Below are 14487 nucleotides of genomic sequence, written 5' to 3'. Positions count from 1 at the left end.
CGAGGCGATGAATGGAGGTCAGCCTAGGCAATTGAACTACGACAAGCACATGGGTGTTATGCTCAGTTCTTTGATATTCATATTCGATGAACTGAAAGCACGTCTAGACTCTATCGTCGAACAAGTTCTTCAACACACTCTTCTTTGCCACTCTTCTTTGTCTTCATGATACTCAGCTGCAATTATTAAGCATTCACGACTCGCGCACCATCCTCCAAACGGCAAAAACGGGGAGAGCAGAGCGTTATCGCACGCATATCATATCAAGCGGGGCGGCAGTGCCGAGGTTGGATCGGTCGTAGCCCCGGGCCCCGTTCGCCCCCCCGGATTTCTCTGCGCCTCTCCTTCCCTTTTAGCCATCACGCTCGTCGCCATTCTATTCCGTCCCCACTTTTTATCTCTGCCAACTTCAATTCTGTCGCGCTTTCCCCCCGGTCGGTCCCCTTTGGTTTTCCATCCTCTTCCTCCTCATCCGTCATCATCACCCAGCGTCCCATCAGACAAATCCCTTCCATTGCCTGCACCTCTCAAGCGAACGACGGCCGCGACGATATCGACGTTGGCAACGGCTGCCCTCTTCGTGCTTCCCGAGGCAACTCCGTTGCCCCCGCGCGACCGCGGCAACGCTAGCTGAGGCTGGAAAAACCACGGAGTCAGCCTCCGATCTTGCGTCCGGCTCACCTCCCGAGGTCCACCACCAAAACGTCACGAGGAGCGACCAGCAAAGGCGCGACCTAGGCGGTTCAACATAGACGGCACAGATCTAGATTTCGCGATACACTTCTCAAGGGTCCCCCTCTCCCTTCTTTAATCTTCTATCATGGCGTCCCCGCCCAAGCCCTGGGAGCAACCTGGCGCGGCTACGACTGCAGCTGGTAAGTCAGGATAAACATTTCCTCTTCTCCAATTCCATCTCCTCTTTGGTTCACCTGCACCTGCTTCCCCGCGTCTATGCGCCTGTGTGCTGACTCCTTCGATCCTAGCTGCCTCAGTCTCGCCCTCAACCGCTACCTCGACTACCGACTCATCTGCACCACCTCTCCCTAACCGCCCTTCCTCCCTCACATCCACTGTCAACCAGAACGCCGCCAACTATAGCCGTATGGCTACCTCTCCCTACAACTCCATGGGCGGCGCCTACTCGTCGCCCTACTCAAGCCCCTACTCAAGGTTCGGGATGGGCGGCTATGGCGGTGGCATGTACGGCGGCTACGGTGGTTATGGAGGAGGCATGTATGGTGGTATGGGCGGCGGCATGTACGGAGGCATGGGTGGTGGCATGGGCATGCCTGGTGACCCCAACAGCTTGACGAACAGCTTCAACAACAGCACTCAAGCTACCTTCCAGATGCTTGAGGGCATCGTCACAGCCTTTGGCGGCTTCGCCCAGATGCTTGAGAGCACCTACATGGCTACTCACTCGAGCTTCTTTGGTAAGTTGACTTGTATCAAGAGCAAGCGCAGCAACTAACAATATTCAGCCATGGTCTCTGTCGCAGAGCAATTCGGCAACCTTCGAGATACCCTTGGCTCAGTACTGGGTATCTTCACCCTCCTTCGCTGGATCCGGACACTGATCGCCAAGATCACTGGCCGGCCACCACCCGCTGATGCGATGGCGCTCACACCAGCTGCCTTTGCGCGCTTCGAAGGCCGCAGCATGGGGCCTGATGGCAAGCCCCTCCCTCCCAAGGCTAGCAAGAAGCCCCTGCTCTTCTTTGTCCTGGCTGCCTTTGGTATTCCTTACCTCATGTCCAAGATGATCAAGAGCCTAGCTGCCTCCCAGGAGGAGGAGCAGAGGCGCCTCCAGGCCCAGGCGCTCGAATCGCAGCAGCCGATGGACCCCTCCAAGCTCGAGTTTTGCAGACTCACTTACGATTTCCTTCCCCAGCCCAACACCGGCATGGAGCTTGAGGCGCGCAAGGGTGACTTGGTTGCAGTCCTCAGCAAGAACGACCCCTCCGGCAACCCCAGCGAATGGTGGCAATGCAGATCTCGCGATGGCCGCCAAGGATATCTTCCCTCGACCTATCTCGAAGTCCTGAAGCGCCCGACCCAGGAGCCCAAGAAGCTCAAGGCCGCACCAAGCGAGAGCAGCCGCACCAACTCACTCACAAGCTCAATTGAGCGACCCGAGGAGGGCAAGAAGGAGTATGCCACGGCTGATGGCATGCAGAGGAGCCACTTCTACTCGTAGACTGGGTTTAATTGCAAGAGGAGGAACCGACCTGGCAACGGAGCAACGCCGCCAACTGTACATGGCAACGGCAGGCTGTACGATTCTGTCTGAAGAATACTCCGTCTCGATCAAAAGACGAGACGGTGGGTGTATTGGATACATTGGGCAAAAAAACATGATTACGGAGTTTTTTGGTTATTCACGAACATACTAGTTCCTAGCGTTCAGGTTTACTTTGTCTTTTTTTATCCCTTTATAGCAGATACCTCGAGGAGTTGTGCTCCTCGACACTGATAAACATGGACATTCATTCTTAATTCATTAAACTGTCTCCGAGTTGCTGCGCTCTCAATTGTTAAGCCCCTTGTGTCCATGAAGTTGAACAGGATATAACCTTGCAGTATCTGGTTTAGCAAGATGAATGATACTCATAACTTGGCTGGATATATAACAAGTTGAGCAATGCTTCAGCACGCCATAACCTTATTACCATGTGCCATCTCGTATCGCCTGCCATGTCCACCCATGACTGATGAGTTTGTGAACTTTTACAAAATGTCATTGGCTCGATCATACATATCGGCCTCTTCATGAGGCCTACGATAGAGCTCCGACCGTCCCTCATGGCCTATCGTGTAACATAGACTCATGTACATACACCATGTCTTCCTCTCAAGCAAATCCATCCGACATGGCAGCCAACCAAGGCATATTCATCATCTTGAGAGCCCACTTTTCTCCATTTACGCTTTTGTTCATTCCCTTACCCCTCAGCCTCATATGCATTCGACTTGTGCTTGGGCTGGAAGTTGAAAGTTGGGTGGACAGGACCGAGGAACATCTCACTGTAGACACGTTGTTAGCATTTGCTGATCACCAAATGGACTATAGGGTCAGCCATGTTATCGTAGCTGCCACGTACCTGATCTTGATCCAGTCTCTAAAATTGTTGGACGCCATCAGCGTCTCCATCTCGTCTCGTCCCTTGTACTTGGGTGGCCGGTCGTTCAGGCTAGGGGGCAGATACTCCAGCAATCCGACGGGGACATAGCGATGAGCGAAGCTCAGCCACTCGAGTAAGAAGCGGCGCGTGAAGCCGATGCCAAGCTCATCAGAACCCCAGGCGTCAAGGCCGTAGCGCACAAACTTCTCAATGTAGCCGAGACGCTCGCTCGACGACTTGTCCAGATACTGACCCTTCTCAATCTCCTCAAAGATCCAGGGCTTGATAAGGGCACCGCGACCAATCATGACGGTATCGACACGGGCCTTTTCAATGTTCTCATAGTACTCGGTATGCGAGTAGCAGTCGCCGTTGCCGAGGAAGTACATGCGACCGTCCTTGGCGTTGGGGAGGGAGCTCTCATCGGGCTCAGCAGCAGTGTCCGTGAGGCTGTCCTTCTCCTTGTTGTAGGTCTTGATAAGAGCAGCGCACTCTCCAATGTAGCCCCAGTCAGCCTTCTTGGTGTATCGCTGCTCACGGCTTCGTCCATGGAGAGTCAGGGCAGCGCAACCAGGGGCGCCGAGGCGCTCACGATGCTCTCGCGCACCAAAGGCTAGCCTGCCGATGAGCTGAGTCGCCGTCGGGCGGTTGTTCCGGATGCCAGTCCTTATCTTGGCAGTGATGGGAATCTCCCCGGACATGGCGTTCATGCCTCGAATCATGCGTTCCATCTTGCCGTGGTTCTCAAGAAGCGCCGATCCACCGCCGGACTTGAACACCATGTCAATAGGGCAACCGCAGTTGAGATCAATGAGGCGAAGATGGGGGCAGTAACGGTTCAGAACATCAGCAGCCTTGGAGACGACCCAGTGGTTGTTTCCTGAGATCTGGGCACCAAACTTGAGATCCCGGGAGTGATCGTAGTCCTCAAAGATGGGCACCGACCCTGGGTTCATCTTGGGAGGAGTGAGTTCCGAGTCGTGGACCTTGAGGAGGGTCCAGTCAGCCTTGGTTCCCTGGATTAGAGGCATTCCTATGGCCATCTCAGAGTACGTCAGCTGAGCACCGAGCTCAACGCAGAGACGACGGAAAGGTAGGTTTCCCTGGGTAGTAAGGGGAGCCAAGGTAGGGGTCTCGGGGCCAAAGTAGAGGCGTCGCTTCTCAGAAGGCTTGAAGGGAGGGTCGACATAGCGGGCACGCAGATCCTCGATGCCCTCGTCGGACTGATTCTTTCGGCGGTTCATGAACTCCTCGCTCAGCTTGGCTTCCTTATTGAGCCAGGTAATGTACTGGTCGGCCTTTGTGAAGTCGGTTCGCTTGCGGTTAAGGTCAATCTTCTTGTCCATGCTGACAATGTTGGAGACGCCAGGTCGCTGCTCCTCGGACTCTTCATCTTGGGGCTCGCCATTCTGGCCGCCATCTGCGGAGGTGTTGATGAGCACCAGCTCCTTTCTTCCGTCCTCGTGCTCAATCTCCTTCATGTGGCTCTTGACAAAGCGGCACTTCCAGCCCGAGGGGCAGTGGCCATGAGCCGTAAACACGGGACATTTGCCTTCAAAAGTCTCGACGTCTCCTCGACGTCCCTCTTCGAGATACTTGCGCAGGTCGTGAGAGAGCTTGCATCGGTCGCCAAACTTGCACTCTCTGGGTGAGAACTCGGGATAGAAAGCTCGGCTGTTGCAAATACGAAAGGCGTCATCAAACTTGCCGAAGCTACGCTCTGTGTTCTGGCCCTTTTGCTTCTTCTTGTCCTTCTTGCCCTTGCCAGACTTGCGGTCGTTTCTATCGCCGTTTGCCTCATTGGAAGCTCCGTTGGTAGTTCCACGTCCTTCGGCAGCATCGTCATCGTTCACATCGTCGGCTGAGGCATCCTTCAGAGCGGACACATCGACGAGATACCTTGCCATAATCAGCCTCATCGTGCTCAATATTATAGGGTATGATTGACTTACTCCTTCTTAATGGGTGCGACTCCCTTGGTGCGTCCATCAACATGCTCAGTCTTGGAGTCAGACTTTGACTCTTGAGTCTGCTCCTTCTCACCGTTGGCCGCCTTCTCATCCTTACCAGCGGGCGCATCGTGCAGACCCTCTCCGGGCACAGATTGAGATGGGGCCGAGTCGTTCATCTTAAGTCTCTTCGATGCCCTCTCTCCGTCATCTGTAGCGGCGGCGGTAGCGATGTTGCTGGCATCGGCCGCAACCTCGGCGTGCTGAGGCTCTGGAGTGACGCCGCCCATCTGGGCGTCTGCCTGCTCGCTCATGATTTCAGTGCGCAGTGATAGCGATGAGAATCAATACGCTCTATGCATATGCGAGCTAAGCGAAAAGAACCTAGCAGTGGTGAGTGAGGCTGGAACTTGTAAAGGTCAGGGATGTGAGTGTAAGAGTGGGAGTGAGAGGTGATGTTTGGAAGGAGAAAGTAGGTGAATATCTCGAGGAATTGCGCACGTCGAGGAGTCAATTGGAGTAGCTTACCGTTTGATTATCTGACTAATGAAGTTGCTGAAAAACCCGCCAGTGTTGACCTCACGTTTGTTATTGTCAAGAAGCGTTTGTCCTCGAAGTTGAGGGCCCTACAATAGAAAAAAATCTCGATCTGATAGACCAAGCTATGGATGCGCTAGAGGCTCCTTCCCACAGCGGGTTTGGTGGGGCAGGCCGCATGAAGTCCAGGTCGGGCAGCGGAGGCAGGTATGGACCTCATGTATTAGGTACCCCTCATGCCCAGAGAAACCCTGAAGAGGGTGAGCCACAGGGGTCAAACCTCGCTAACCCTCGCTAAAAAATCAGCAGATACTCGTTGGTTGGTGGAACGTCGCAGTGCCCAAGGTACCGGGGTACATCAGCCTCGATAAGCCCATCCCCCATCTGGCACCCGCCCGGGGCCCTCGACCCCAGGGAATCTATTGTAAGGAAGGTGGCCGCCGCACGATCACACCCTTCGACATCATCATCACCATTACCAGAACCCACGGCGCGTGCCTCTCTCTCCGGCTCTGGCACGTCGCCAATCCGGCTTTGTTTTAGTATTGTACCTTACTTGTGTTCTGGTATTGTTCATCTCTTTTTGAACTGCATTGCTTGCTGCCTCCGTCCTTGACCGTCCCGTCGCCTTACCCCCCACCCACCTCCCTCGATCCCAAGCCAGGCTTACAATCATCTCCCACGGGCAATGAAGAAGGACCTGCGAGAACATGGCGGATTCGGGCAGGTCTTCCGATAAGTCGCCTCTCAAGACCAGGGCAGTGCGAGCCCAGAGGCCCGTCGGCGCTCCCACAGCAGCGAGGCCCAGCTTTGTCGACGATGATTCCGACGACGACGAGTCGAGCGATCCTACACCCTTGCCCAGGAGTCATACCCCAGGTCATCTTGCCAGCAAGAGCATCCAGGCCAACCGTCGAAAACCCTCCGACCTTTCAATACGTCAACGCTCTCAGTCAACATCACAAGGCGCTTCACAACCCCCTACTTCGTCTGCTTCGAGGCCAGCTACCAAACCACCACCATCAATCGCCAACGGCGCCGGAGATGGCTCCAGCGACGATCGTCATGCTCGACGGCCTACGGCCATGCGGTCAACGTCGGCAATAGCCAGTCGCACAACTGCCCAAGTCGCGGCGCGATATGGATCCCATACCCCTCGTGCAGTGCGAGGAGAATACACAGCATACCCCCCGCTCCCGGATCTCAGGACGGCGCCCGATGTTCCCGTGGCCCCGGCGTCCGGCATGTACTGGTCCAAGGCGCCCGTGTCAGGTGCCCCTCATACGTGCTTGAGAGCGCATACCACCACTATAACCGGTTCTAACGTCTACGTCTTCGGTGGGTGCGACTCGAGAACGTGTTTCAACGACCTCTATGTTTTGGACGCGGATTCCTTCCACTGGTCCGTGCCTCATGTCGTTGGTGACATACCGGTCCCTCTAAGAGCCATGACTTGCACCGCCGTAGGGAAGAAGCTCATTGTGTTTGGCGGAGGTGACGGCCCTGAATACTACAACGACGTTTATGTTCTGGATACAACAAACTTCCGGTGGAGTAAGCCACGGATTATCGGTGACAAGATGCCCTCAAAGCGTAGGGCGCACACGGCATGCTTGTACAAGAATGGCATTTATGTATTCGGCGGCGGAGATGGCATACGAGCCCTGAACGATATCTGGCGGCTCGATGTCACAGACGTCAACAAAATGTCATGGCGACTAGTATCTAGCCCTGACAAGACGACCCCAGGGGCCAAGGACTATCGGCCCAAGGCACGGGGCTACCACACGGCCAACATGGTGGGCAGCAAGCTCATCATCTTTGGCGGCTCCGACGGCGGCGAGTGCTTCGACGACGTGTGGGTATACGATGTTGAGACGCACGTATGGAGAGCCGTTCCTATCCCTGTTGCTTTCCGCCGTCTTTCACATACTGCCACCATCGTGGGCTCCTATCTCTTCGTCATTGGCGGCCACGATGGCAACGAGTATTCCAACGACGTCTTGTTACTGAACTTGGTCACAATGACCTGGGATAAGCGGCGTGTTTACGGCAAGGCACCTTCTGGGCGCGGGTACCACGGCACGGCGTTATACGACAGCCGTCTTATCGTGATAGGCGGCTTTGACGGGAGCGAGGTGTTTGGCGATGTGATGCTTCTGGAGCTGGCTGTGCATGCCTATTACTCGCAGATCAGCCACTTCACCATCGAGGTCTAGACCACGGCTGGGCGAACTCTTTGGGTATTTGAGTGTGTTTGTGCTTGGTTTTACTGTCTACACCGTGTCGGGTTGAGCGGACATCAAGAGATGGAAGCGAGAGCCTCGGAAAAAAAGAGATATAGCAGGGAGTCGGTGGTATGAGTCCTTTTTGTAGATGAATTTAACACGTTGGTTATTCCCAAGAGCAGACAGTTGATACACCAACTGGGCTACTTCACATATATCTTGAGGTTATGTGTTGGCATAAGAATAAGATGGATAATGACGAGACTATACGGACCTCTCTTATGCCATGGGATATAGCCTCCTACTCTAAGCTTGCTCTTAATTGAACTTATGAGCGAGCCCTTTGGCACTGTACCTACTGCCTGTGTGTCGGTATCTCCACCCCCATTCTTGAGCACGTTTCGCAGGCATGTGTACTTGTTGGTATGGTGTTTTTTTTTTACATCATCATGTCTCCTAGGTATGATACAGAACAAATTCAAATCATTTCAAAGCCGCCGGGACCAATTTGCCAGCCGAGGTCATTGCCCTTTGTTACAAGTTCCCGTGTCCCCCTTTGGCCCCCTTGCTTGCGTCCTAGTCTATACAGGTAGGAAAAAGATGAGAGGTTATTCGAACGTTGGTTTTGTTTTAGGGGTGATGTAAGAACCTCCCCCTTTTACCAAGAACTATTCTGTTCTTTGGCTGGTAAATCATGAAACTCCTTAATGTCTCCCGCTGTCATACCCCATTCATACTGGGCCCAATTCCGTCGTTCCCTCCTCCTATGATATAGCGCCGATTGGTTTGTAGTTTTTTTTTTATTAGAGGTGATTCGTAGGGTGTTGGTCGATGATGTGTGGTTATCGAGCATATGTAGTTGCTCAGAGGTTCTGGTCGCTTAGATCTTGGTCTCAGAAGCCTTCTTGGCAGCTAATCGTCGCTCCTCAGCGGCAACCATGTCTGTTTTACTCAATTAGCCTCAAGCTCGCTATTTCGGATGTCATTGTAACTTACCCTTCCAGAGATCCTGTCCCTCGTACTCCTCCTTGTGAATCCTCTTCTCGATGAGGTGCTTGTGCTCGGGGTCATCGGGATCGAGGACCATGACGGTCTGCCAGCGGCCGCTGCCAGACTTGGCGTCGTTCATCTCAAAGACGGCCGAGATGATGAGGACGGCGAGGGTCAGGCCCTGGGCGTAGACACGGGCCTGGACGACCTTGTTGGCCGTGTTCATGGGGGAGCGGCTGACGAGGGCAAAGGCGAGGCCCATGGAGGCGAGCCACGAGATGAAGACGATGGAGTAGCGGTTCTCCTTGCCGTACTCCATGAAGCGCTCGTAGGCGGTCTGGTTCTCGCGCGTGATCTGCTGGACGCGCTGGGTCTCGTCCTGGTAGAAGTTCATGGGGTTCTGCTCCTTCTGGAAGGCCATGGACCAGCGATCGGCGTTGATGATGGCACCGAAGGTACCGGCCGAGGTGATGAGGAAGGTCCGGAAGGGGATGGTGAGGCCTCGGAAGGCTGCGTATCGTCGCGAGGCGAGAAGGACGCCTCCAACACCGACACCGATGCCAATGGTGCCTCCGATGAGGCCGCCCTTGACGACAGCCGCGTAGTGGGCCTCTTCCTCTTCCTTGGTGAGGATCTTCATGTTTGCGGTGGTTGGTAGAGTATTGGAGAGATGGTTGACAAGTCCAATTCGTACGAGAAGCTCGCGTGCGGTCCTTTTTAGATTTCGAGACCTTGGCTGTAGCTTACCCCAGAGAGTGGATGAGGTTGTAATAAATGTCGTATGATAGGGATGAGGTGGTTGCAGTGCCCGCGTGCGGTTCAGGCTCAGCCCAGTGTGGGTCAATTGCAAAAAATGGCTCTCGGAGAGTTATCAAAGATGGCCGATTTGATATGAATGCGTCTGTTGATGCGCAGGCTGTCGGTCTTTTTATGAGTAATGGTGTTTTTTTGATGAAATACAATTTGTCGCGTATCCCGAAGTGACGTTGATGATGACAAAAACCTTGACAGTGTCGTGTGCCGTCGTATGCGAAAATGAGGAGGAATCGACACACACAATTCTTGTCTTTCACTGTGAATGACGACGGGTTTCAGCAATGAATGATGTCAGATTCTTCCGAAGCCGTCCGTTGCAACCAAGACCGAATTATGACCGAGACGCCGAGGGCTTTAAACTTTTTGGCTTGAGAGAGATAGGTAGAGATAGTTGCAGCGCAAAAGAGATGCTGAATTCCGATGAGATCCGAGAGAATGGGCAAAGAAGAAAGACATCTCGCTGATAGAACAGGAGAGTCAATATATATCATCCCCTTAACATTTGTTGTCTCTCCCCCTCGCTTTGCGCACGCACGCGCGCGCGTGTGCGCGTGTCGTACCAAAAGTCTGCCCATCTGCTGATGTCGACATATTCCTCGACAAAGACAGTCTCGAATCCCCAATTCCTACTTTACCCGCGACAACATGATATTTTTAAACAGTGCAAGCCCGATCCAGCCGCTGGTCGCCGCCGTCTTGGTCCCCGAAATAGCGGCAACCTGTGCGGCATTTTGCGGCCAGAGCGGCACAGCGCTGGGCTCTTATATCATGTCCCGTCTGCCGTAACCCGTTCCAGGCACGGTAGCTGTGCCGCTTGACGGGGTCCCTTACTCAGCACGGCCGCCGACTACTCGGGACAGTCATCGAGTATTCATGCTGAATAACAGCTGCAGTCCATCATGTAAGATCTGACATTGCGGCTCGGTGGATATCATATCCCTTCATTGATGCTCGCTCTCGGGTCGTCGGCCGGCACTGCGTCCTACAGAGCCGCAACTTGGCCGTTCATCTCTCGGGGACTTTACGCCACCTCGCCGACCAGTTCAAGGCCGTACCGTCCGCGTGCCTTGAAATACGGAATGCCCATCTCCTCGGCTCCGTAACCCCCCCCCAGACGGCTTTCGGAGCCCTCCGGAACATCCCTCGTGGCCTGACTTTGGAATCGAGTCGGCCGCCATTGGACCTTTGACCTTTGTTGCCATTTTACCCAAGTATCTGTACCCAGCAGGAAAAGACAGTGCAATGCCACCAACAAATCCTCCATCCTCCCTCCCACCAACGACACCTTCTCTTCACTCACTTCCCGAATGCCGCAAATTGACCTGTCGCCTCATACGAGGAGCGCGAACCGAGGAGAAAAGAGACAGGGCAATCTGGTCAGCTTCTTGTCACTCACCTATGTACGGTCAACCCCGTTCCGCCATCAGATTCGATTGTTCGCATGGTCGGTCTGATTTGAGGCGCGAAAGATGACCAAAGAACCTGTCGTCTTTGCTATCCATCATTATCGAAAGCGCCTCTTGCAATCTGATTCGCAACATCAACACCAAGCCGTTTTGGTTCCCCTGCAATCCGGCATATCTTTTGCCGTTGTTATCAACAACTTTGGGCAAAACCTCGAGTCATGCGCCATCTGAAGCCATGGTCCTACTCGTCGCCGCGATTAACCACGTCCATCAGGCGTCTTATGGCACAATGTCTTCTCATTCGCAGAGCCGCTCGCAGATGTCTCTTGGGATGCAATGGCCTTGTCCATAAACAATTACCATTCCAACAAGCACAGTCGTCTCTGGCCACTTCAACGAGCGTTCTGGGAACTCTCCCTGCGCGTCATAGTTGACAGGACCGCTAAGCAGAGCCCACAAGGCAGAATGCGAGCCCACCACCGAGAGCGCCAGTTGTCAACACCAGCGTTGCTTGTCGACTAGGTAGCCATGAGAGGCGGGGCTTCCACCCCCAACCCCTATATCAGAAGCAGTCATGATACACCGGCTTCGAGCCAAGCTGATAGTGTCAGCCGACTTCCGGACCTGAAATGCAGCTACTGTCGGTTTCAACGGCTGGCGCCTTTAGCGATGGCGAGCTAGAGCCTTGTCAGATGCGAGTGGACCAGAATAGAGGGCGACTATCGACCTCTCGCGAAGGATGGAGGGTGTCATGACCGACGCCTTCGCCTATCGAAAAAGCAAAGTGCGGAAACAACACCATGAGAAGTTGTGCATCGTACCGAGCTTCTCGTGAGGGAAACCATCGAGGCCCTCTCTCTCCTTGTCGCTAGTTCTCTCTCCATGTTGGCCCTTGAAAGTGCCAAGTGTGGTCTGGACTAGACTGCGGCTTATTTCCCCTCTCCTCTCCGTCCTCGGCAGGCTCATCTGGGACATGATCTGCACCTCGATGGCTGGAAAGCTGATCTGCAATAACAATAGCGCCGCTGGATGGCTTGCACCTCTAGATCGTCTCAAGGACGACGTTGCCTGCCACGCCTGCCTACCCGCATCCCTATGCAAGTCGCCCAACTTCGCTTGGATGCATGCCATCACCTAATGGGAACCAGTAGATCTGCCAAGACGCCCTTCTTTAGCATGGCCTGAGGGACTTGCTCATCCCCCTAGAGGCCATTCGAGACAGCAGGTCGCCAGAGACTTGGCCCAACCGTCGCGATAGTGACCTGCCATGCCCATCTACTTGCTTTATGTGGCTTTAGTTGACGCCGATCCCTGCGTATCTGCATGGCGTAGCTCGCCATCACCATTTTGATGACGCCAGTCTCATCGGTGATGCAATTTCCAAATCCCATGATTGCACATGTCCAGTCGCCATGTCTTGGACGTTGGTCCTCAGGACGTGGGGGAGCACCTCTAGAAAGCTGCAGCTTCCGGCGTCATCATGATCCAGCCGCAACGTGGGGATACAGTAACGAGGAGACCGCCACCGCCAGCCGCCGCAGCTTCAACAACGGCAGCGGCTGCATGTTACTGAACCAATGCTAGGTGCTGTACAGAGTATGGGGCTCTAACTTGGCGCTCCTGCGTTGCGACATGTCTCAGAAGCCCCAAGCTGCAGGGCAAGCTGATAGCCTTTCAGCAGGTTTCAATGCACCTGGAGACACCGACAATAGCCTCAAGGCTATTGCAGTAGAGAGTGGAGGGGGACAAGTCGAAAAAAGGCCACTGATGCTTCGCCCACATGGAAGCGAAGTGTAGACTGTTAGCTCACTGTTGATTGGTACTCCCACAGTTAGGACGCACTGTAACATCGAGAGACCGTGTCGAGGTAGCGAGCTGCGAGAGGCTCAATCGAGTGCCTGCATCCAAACGGATCCGATTTGAGCTGCGTTATTCCCTTGGGTCTTGGTTGGTTGCTCAGGTCCCATCCCTCGCAGCCGTAGCCGCAGCCTCCGCTCGTCGTTCGTTTGTTGATCTATGGTCACGAGACCAACCTCCAAACGTCCTGTAGCCTCTGGTTTTGCTGCGAGCTCGGGCATGGTCCTTCTGAAGATTGGAAAGTGATTGGAAAACGGGCGAACCGGTTCAGATTCCGTCTTGACCAAAAGACGCCGTAAATTAGCCCCCGAGTTAACTCCCTCGGGAACCGATACCCATTCAGTGGCTCCCTCCACATCAGAGACGGCGTCGTCGAGACTTCGTCCTCGAGGAATCAGCGTGCACGCGATTACGGTATGGCTGACATATCGCTGTCCTGTTGTGGAATGGGCGACCTGGCAGCGCCTTGGCGCTTTGTTCCATGACGCTTCTGCGCCCACTTTTGGATCCTAAGTGCCTTTGTGCCCTTGAATCCTCCCGAGTCCAGCCCACTTGAGTTTTCAGCCGGACTGGCCTCGGTGGAGGCCTGGACGGGGGCCGTGAGGCTCGAGGATGGGAGTGGCGTACCTGGATCGGTTTAACAAGATCTCTAAGAGGGCCAGTTCTGCGCTCAAACAATGAGAGGACGCTACTGTAACTGTGGCACGAGTCAGGCAGCTCATGCTGCACGAGGCGGAGGACAATCTCCACTCATCAGCGGTCGGAGACAAGACGGACAGGAGATTCCTTGCGGCCGAGGGAGGCATGCTTGAACGGAGAGTGCCCAAATGCGGTTGTAAATTAATAAGTCTCCTGGGCAAGTGACGTTTGAGATTCTGGTACTGCTGCCTCGAGCGCCCGGTGATAACCACGTCAAAGGGACCCAGGACACCAACTAAGCGCCCACTATGTCTGGACTGTGCTTCTAATAATGCTGGCTGGCTGGCTGGGCAGCTGGGGTAATGGCCAGGACGGGGGTTCGATGGGCTGTCGTTCCTTGGAAGGCGACCAGCAAGTCCCATCCCCAAGCCCAAGCCCCAAGGTCCCCAGGTCGCGGAGATCGAGGATCATCAAGTGACTGCATATACAGTCATGAGAGGCCGCCACTCGTGACAAGAACCGCCAGCCGGCAACCGCTTCGTGTCGCCCCTGTTGTGCTTTGTCGTGCGACATACCTACTTGAGTATGATCGTCCGGGACTTGATGACAATCCTCACAGCGGCAGCACCAGGCCCGTGGAACTGTCTATGACTGGATCAAGATCCGGCGGTGTTAATGGACCCAAAGGGCACTTGCTCCGTGTTGAATGCTCCGTAGCCTCCGTGTTCTCCGAGATTGGAATGCTTGCGTTCAGCCCCGGGGCCTCCGCCATGTTTCCCATGGGAAGCTTCTGTGGAGAGCTCTACTCCCAGGGTGGCGGGGCGGCGTTGGAGGGGTCCTGACCATGTGAAGGCGTCCAGATGATGATTGCTTTTTTTATTTTTGGCTCTGGTCTGGGCCTCTCTTCTTTTTCGCTGCGAGAGCCGCGGCCAAGGTGTTCGGT

At 54.5% G+C, this 14487-nt stretch overlaps 4 protein-coding genes across 4 annotated transcripts; 2 read left to right on the top strand and 2 right to left on the bottom strand.

The window, feature by feature from the left end:
• Positions 1-820: 820 nt before the first annotated feature.
• On the top strand, positions 821-2197 carry MRS44_001510 (uncharacterized protein; the record flags this gene model as incomplete). Its single annotated transcript, XM_046267327.2, has 3 exons — positions 821-875; positions 984-1433; positions 1482-2197. 3 exons carry the CDS (start codon positions 821-823, stop codon positions 2195-2197), a joined length of 1221 nt encoding a protein of 406 aa, XP_046138217.2.
• A 745-nt stretch (positions 2198-2942) lies between these two features.
• On the bottom strand, positions 2943-5385 carry MRS44_001509 (uncharacterized protein; the record flags this gene model as incomplete). The annotated part of the gene is made up of 3 exons (XM_046274884.2): positions 2943-3024; positions 3102-5021; positions 5075-5385. The coding sequence occupies 3 exons, from the start codon at positions 5383-5385 to the stop codon at positions 2943-2945; spliced, it is 2313 nt and encodes a 770-aa protein (XP_046138218.1).
• A 933-nt stretch (positions 5386-6318) lies between these two features.
• MRS44_001508 (uncharacterized protein) lies at positions 6319-7827 on the top strand (the record flags this gene model as incomplete). The annotated part of the gene is made up of 1 exon (XM_046274885.2): positions 6319-7827. The coding sequence occupies one exon, from the start codon at positions 6319-6321 to the stop codon at positions 7825-7827; it is 1509 nt and encodes a 502-aa protein (XP_046138219.1).
• Positions 7828-8716: 889 nt separating this feature from the next.
• On the bottom strand, positions 8717-9466 carry MRS44_001507 (uncharacterized protein; the record flags this gene model as incomplete). Its single annotated transcript, XM_046267329.2, has 2 exons — positions 8717-8778; positions 8833-9466. The coding sequence occupies 2 exons, from the start codon at positions 9464-9466 to the stop codon at positions 8717-8719; spliced, it is 696 nt and encodes a 231-aa protein (XP_046138220.1).
• Positions 9467-14487: the final 5021 nt, after the last annotated feature.

The sequence above is a fragment of the Fusarium solani genome (genome assembly GCF_023522795.1).
Source record: "Fusarium solani strain SB1 chromosome Unknown bctg00000000, whole genome shotgun sequence".
In the NCBI taxonomy this organism is placed as follows: domain Eukaryota; kingdom Fungi; phylum Ascomycota; class Sordariomycetes; order Hypocreales; family Nectriaceae; genus Fusarium; species Fusarium solani.
The sequence above is the reverse complement of the archived record's forward strand: the minus strand, read 5'-3'. Positions and strand labels throughout refer to the sequence as shown.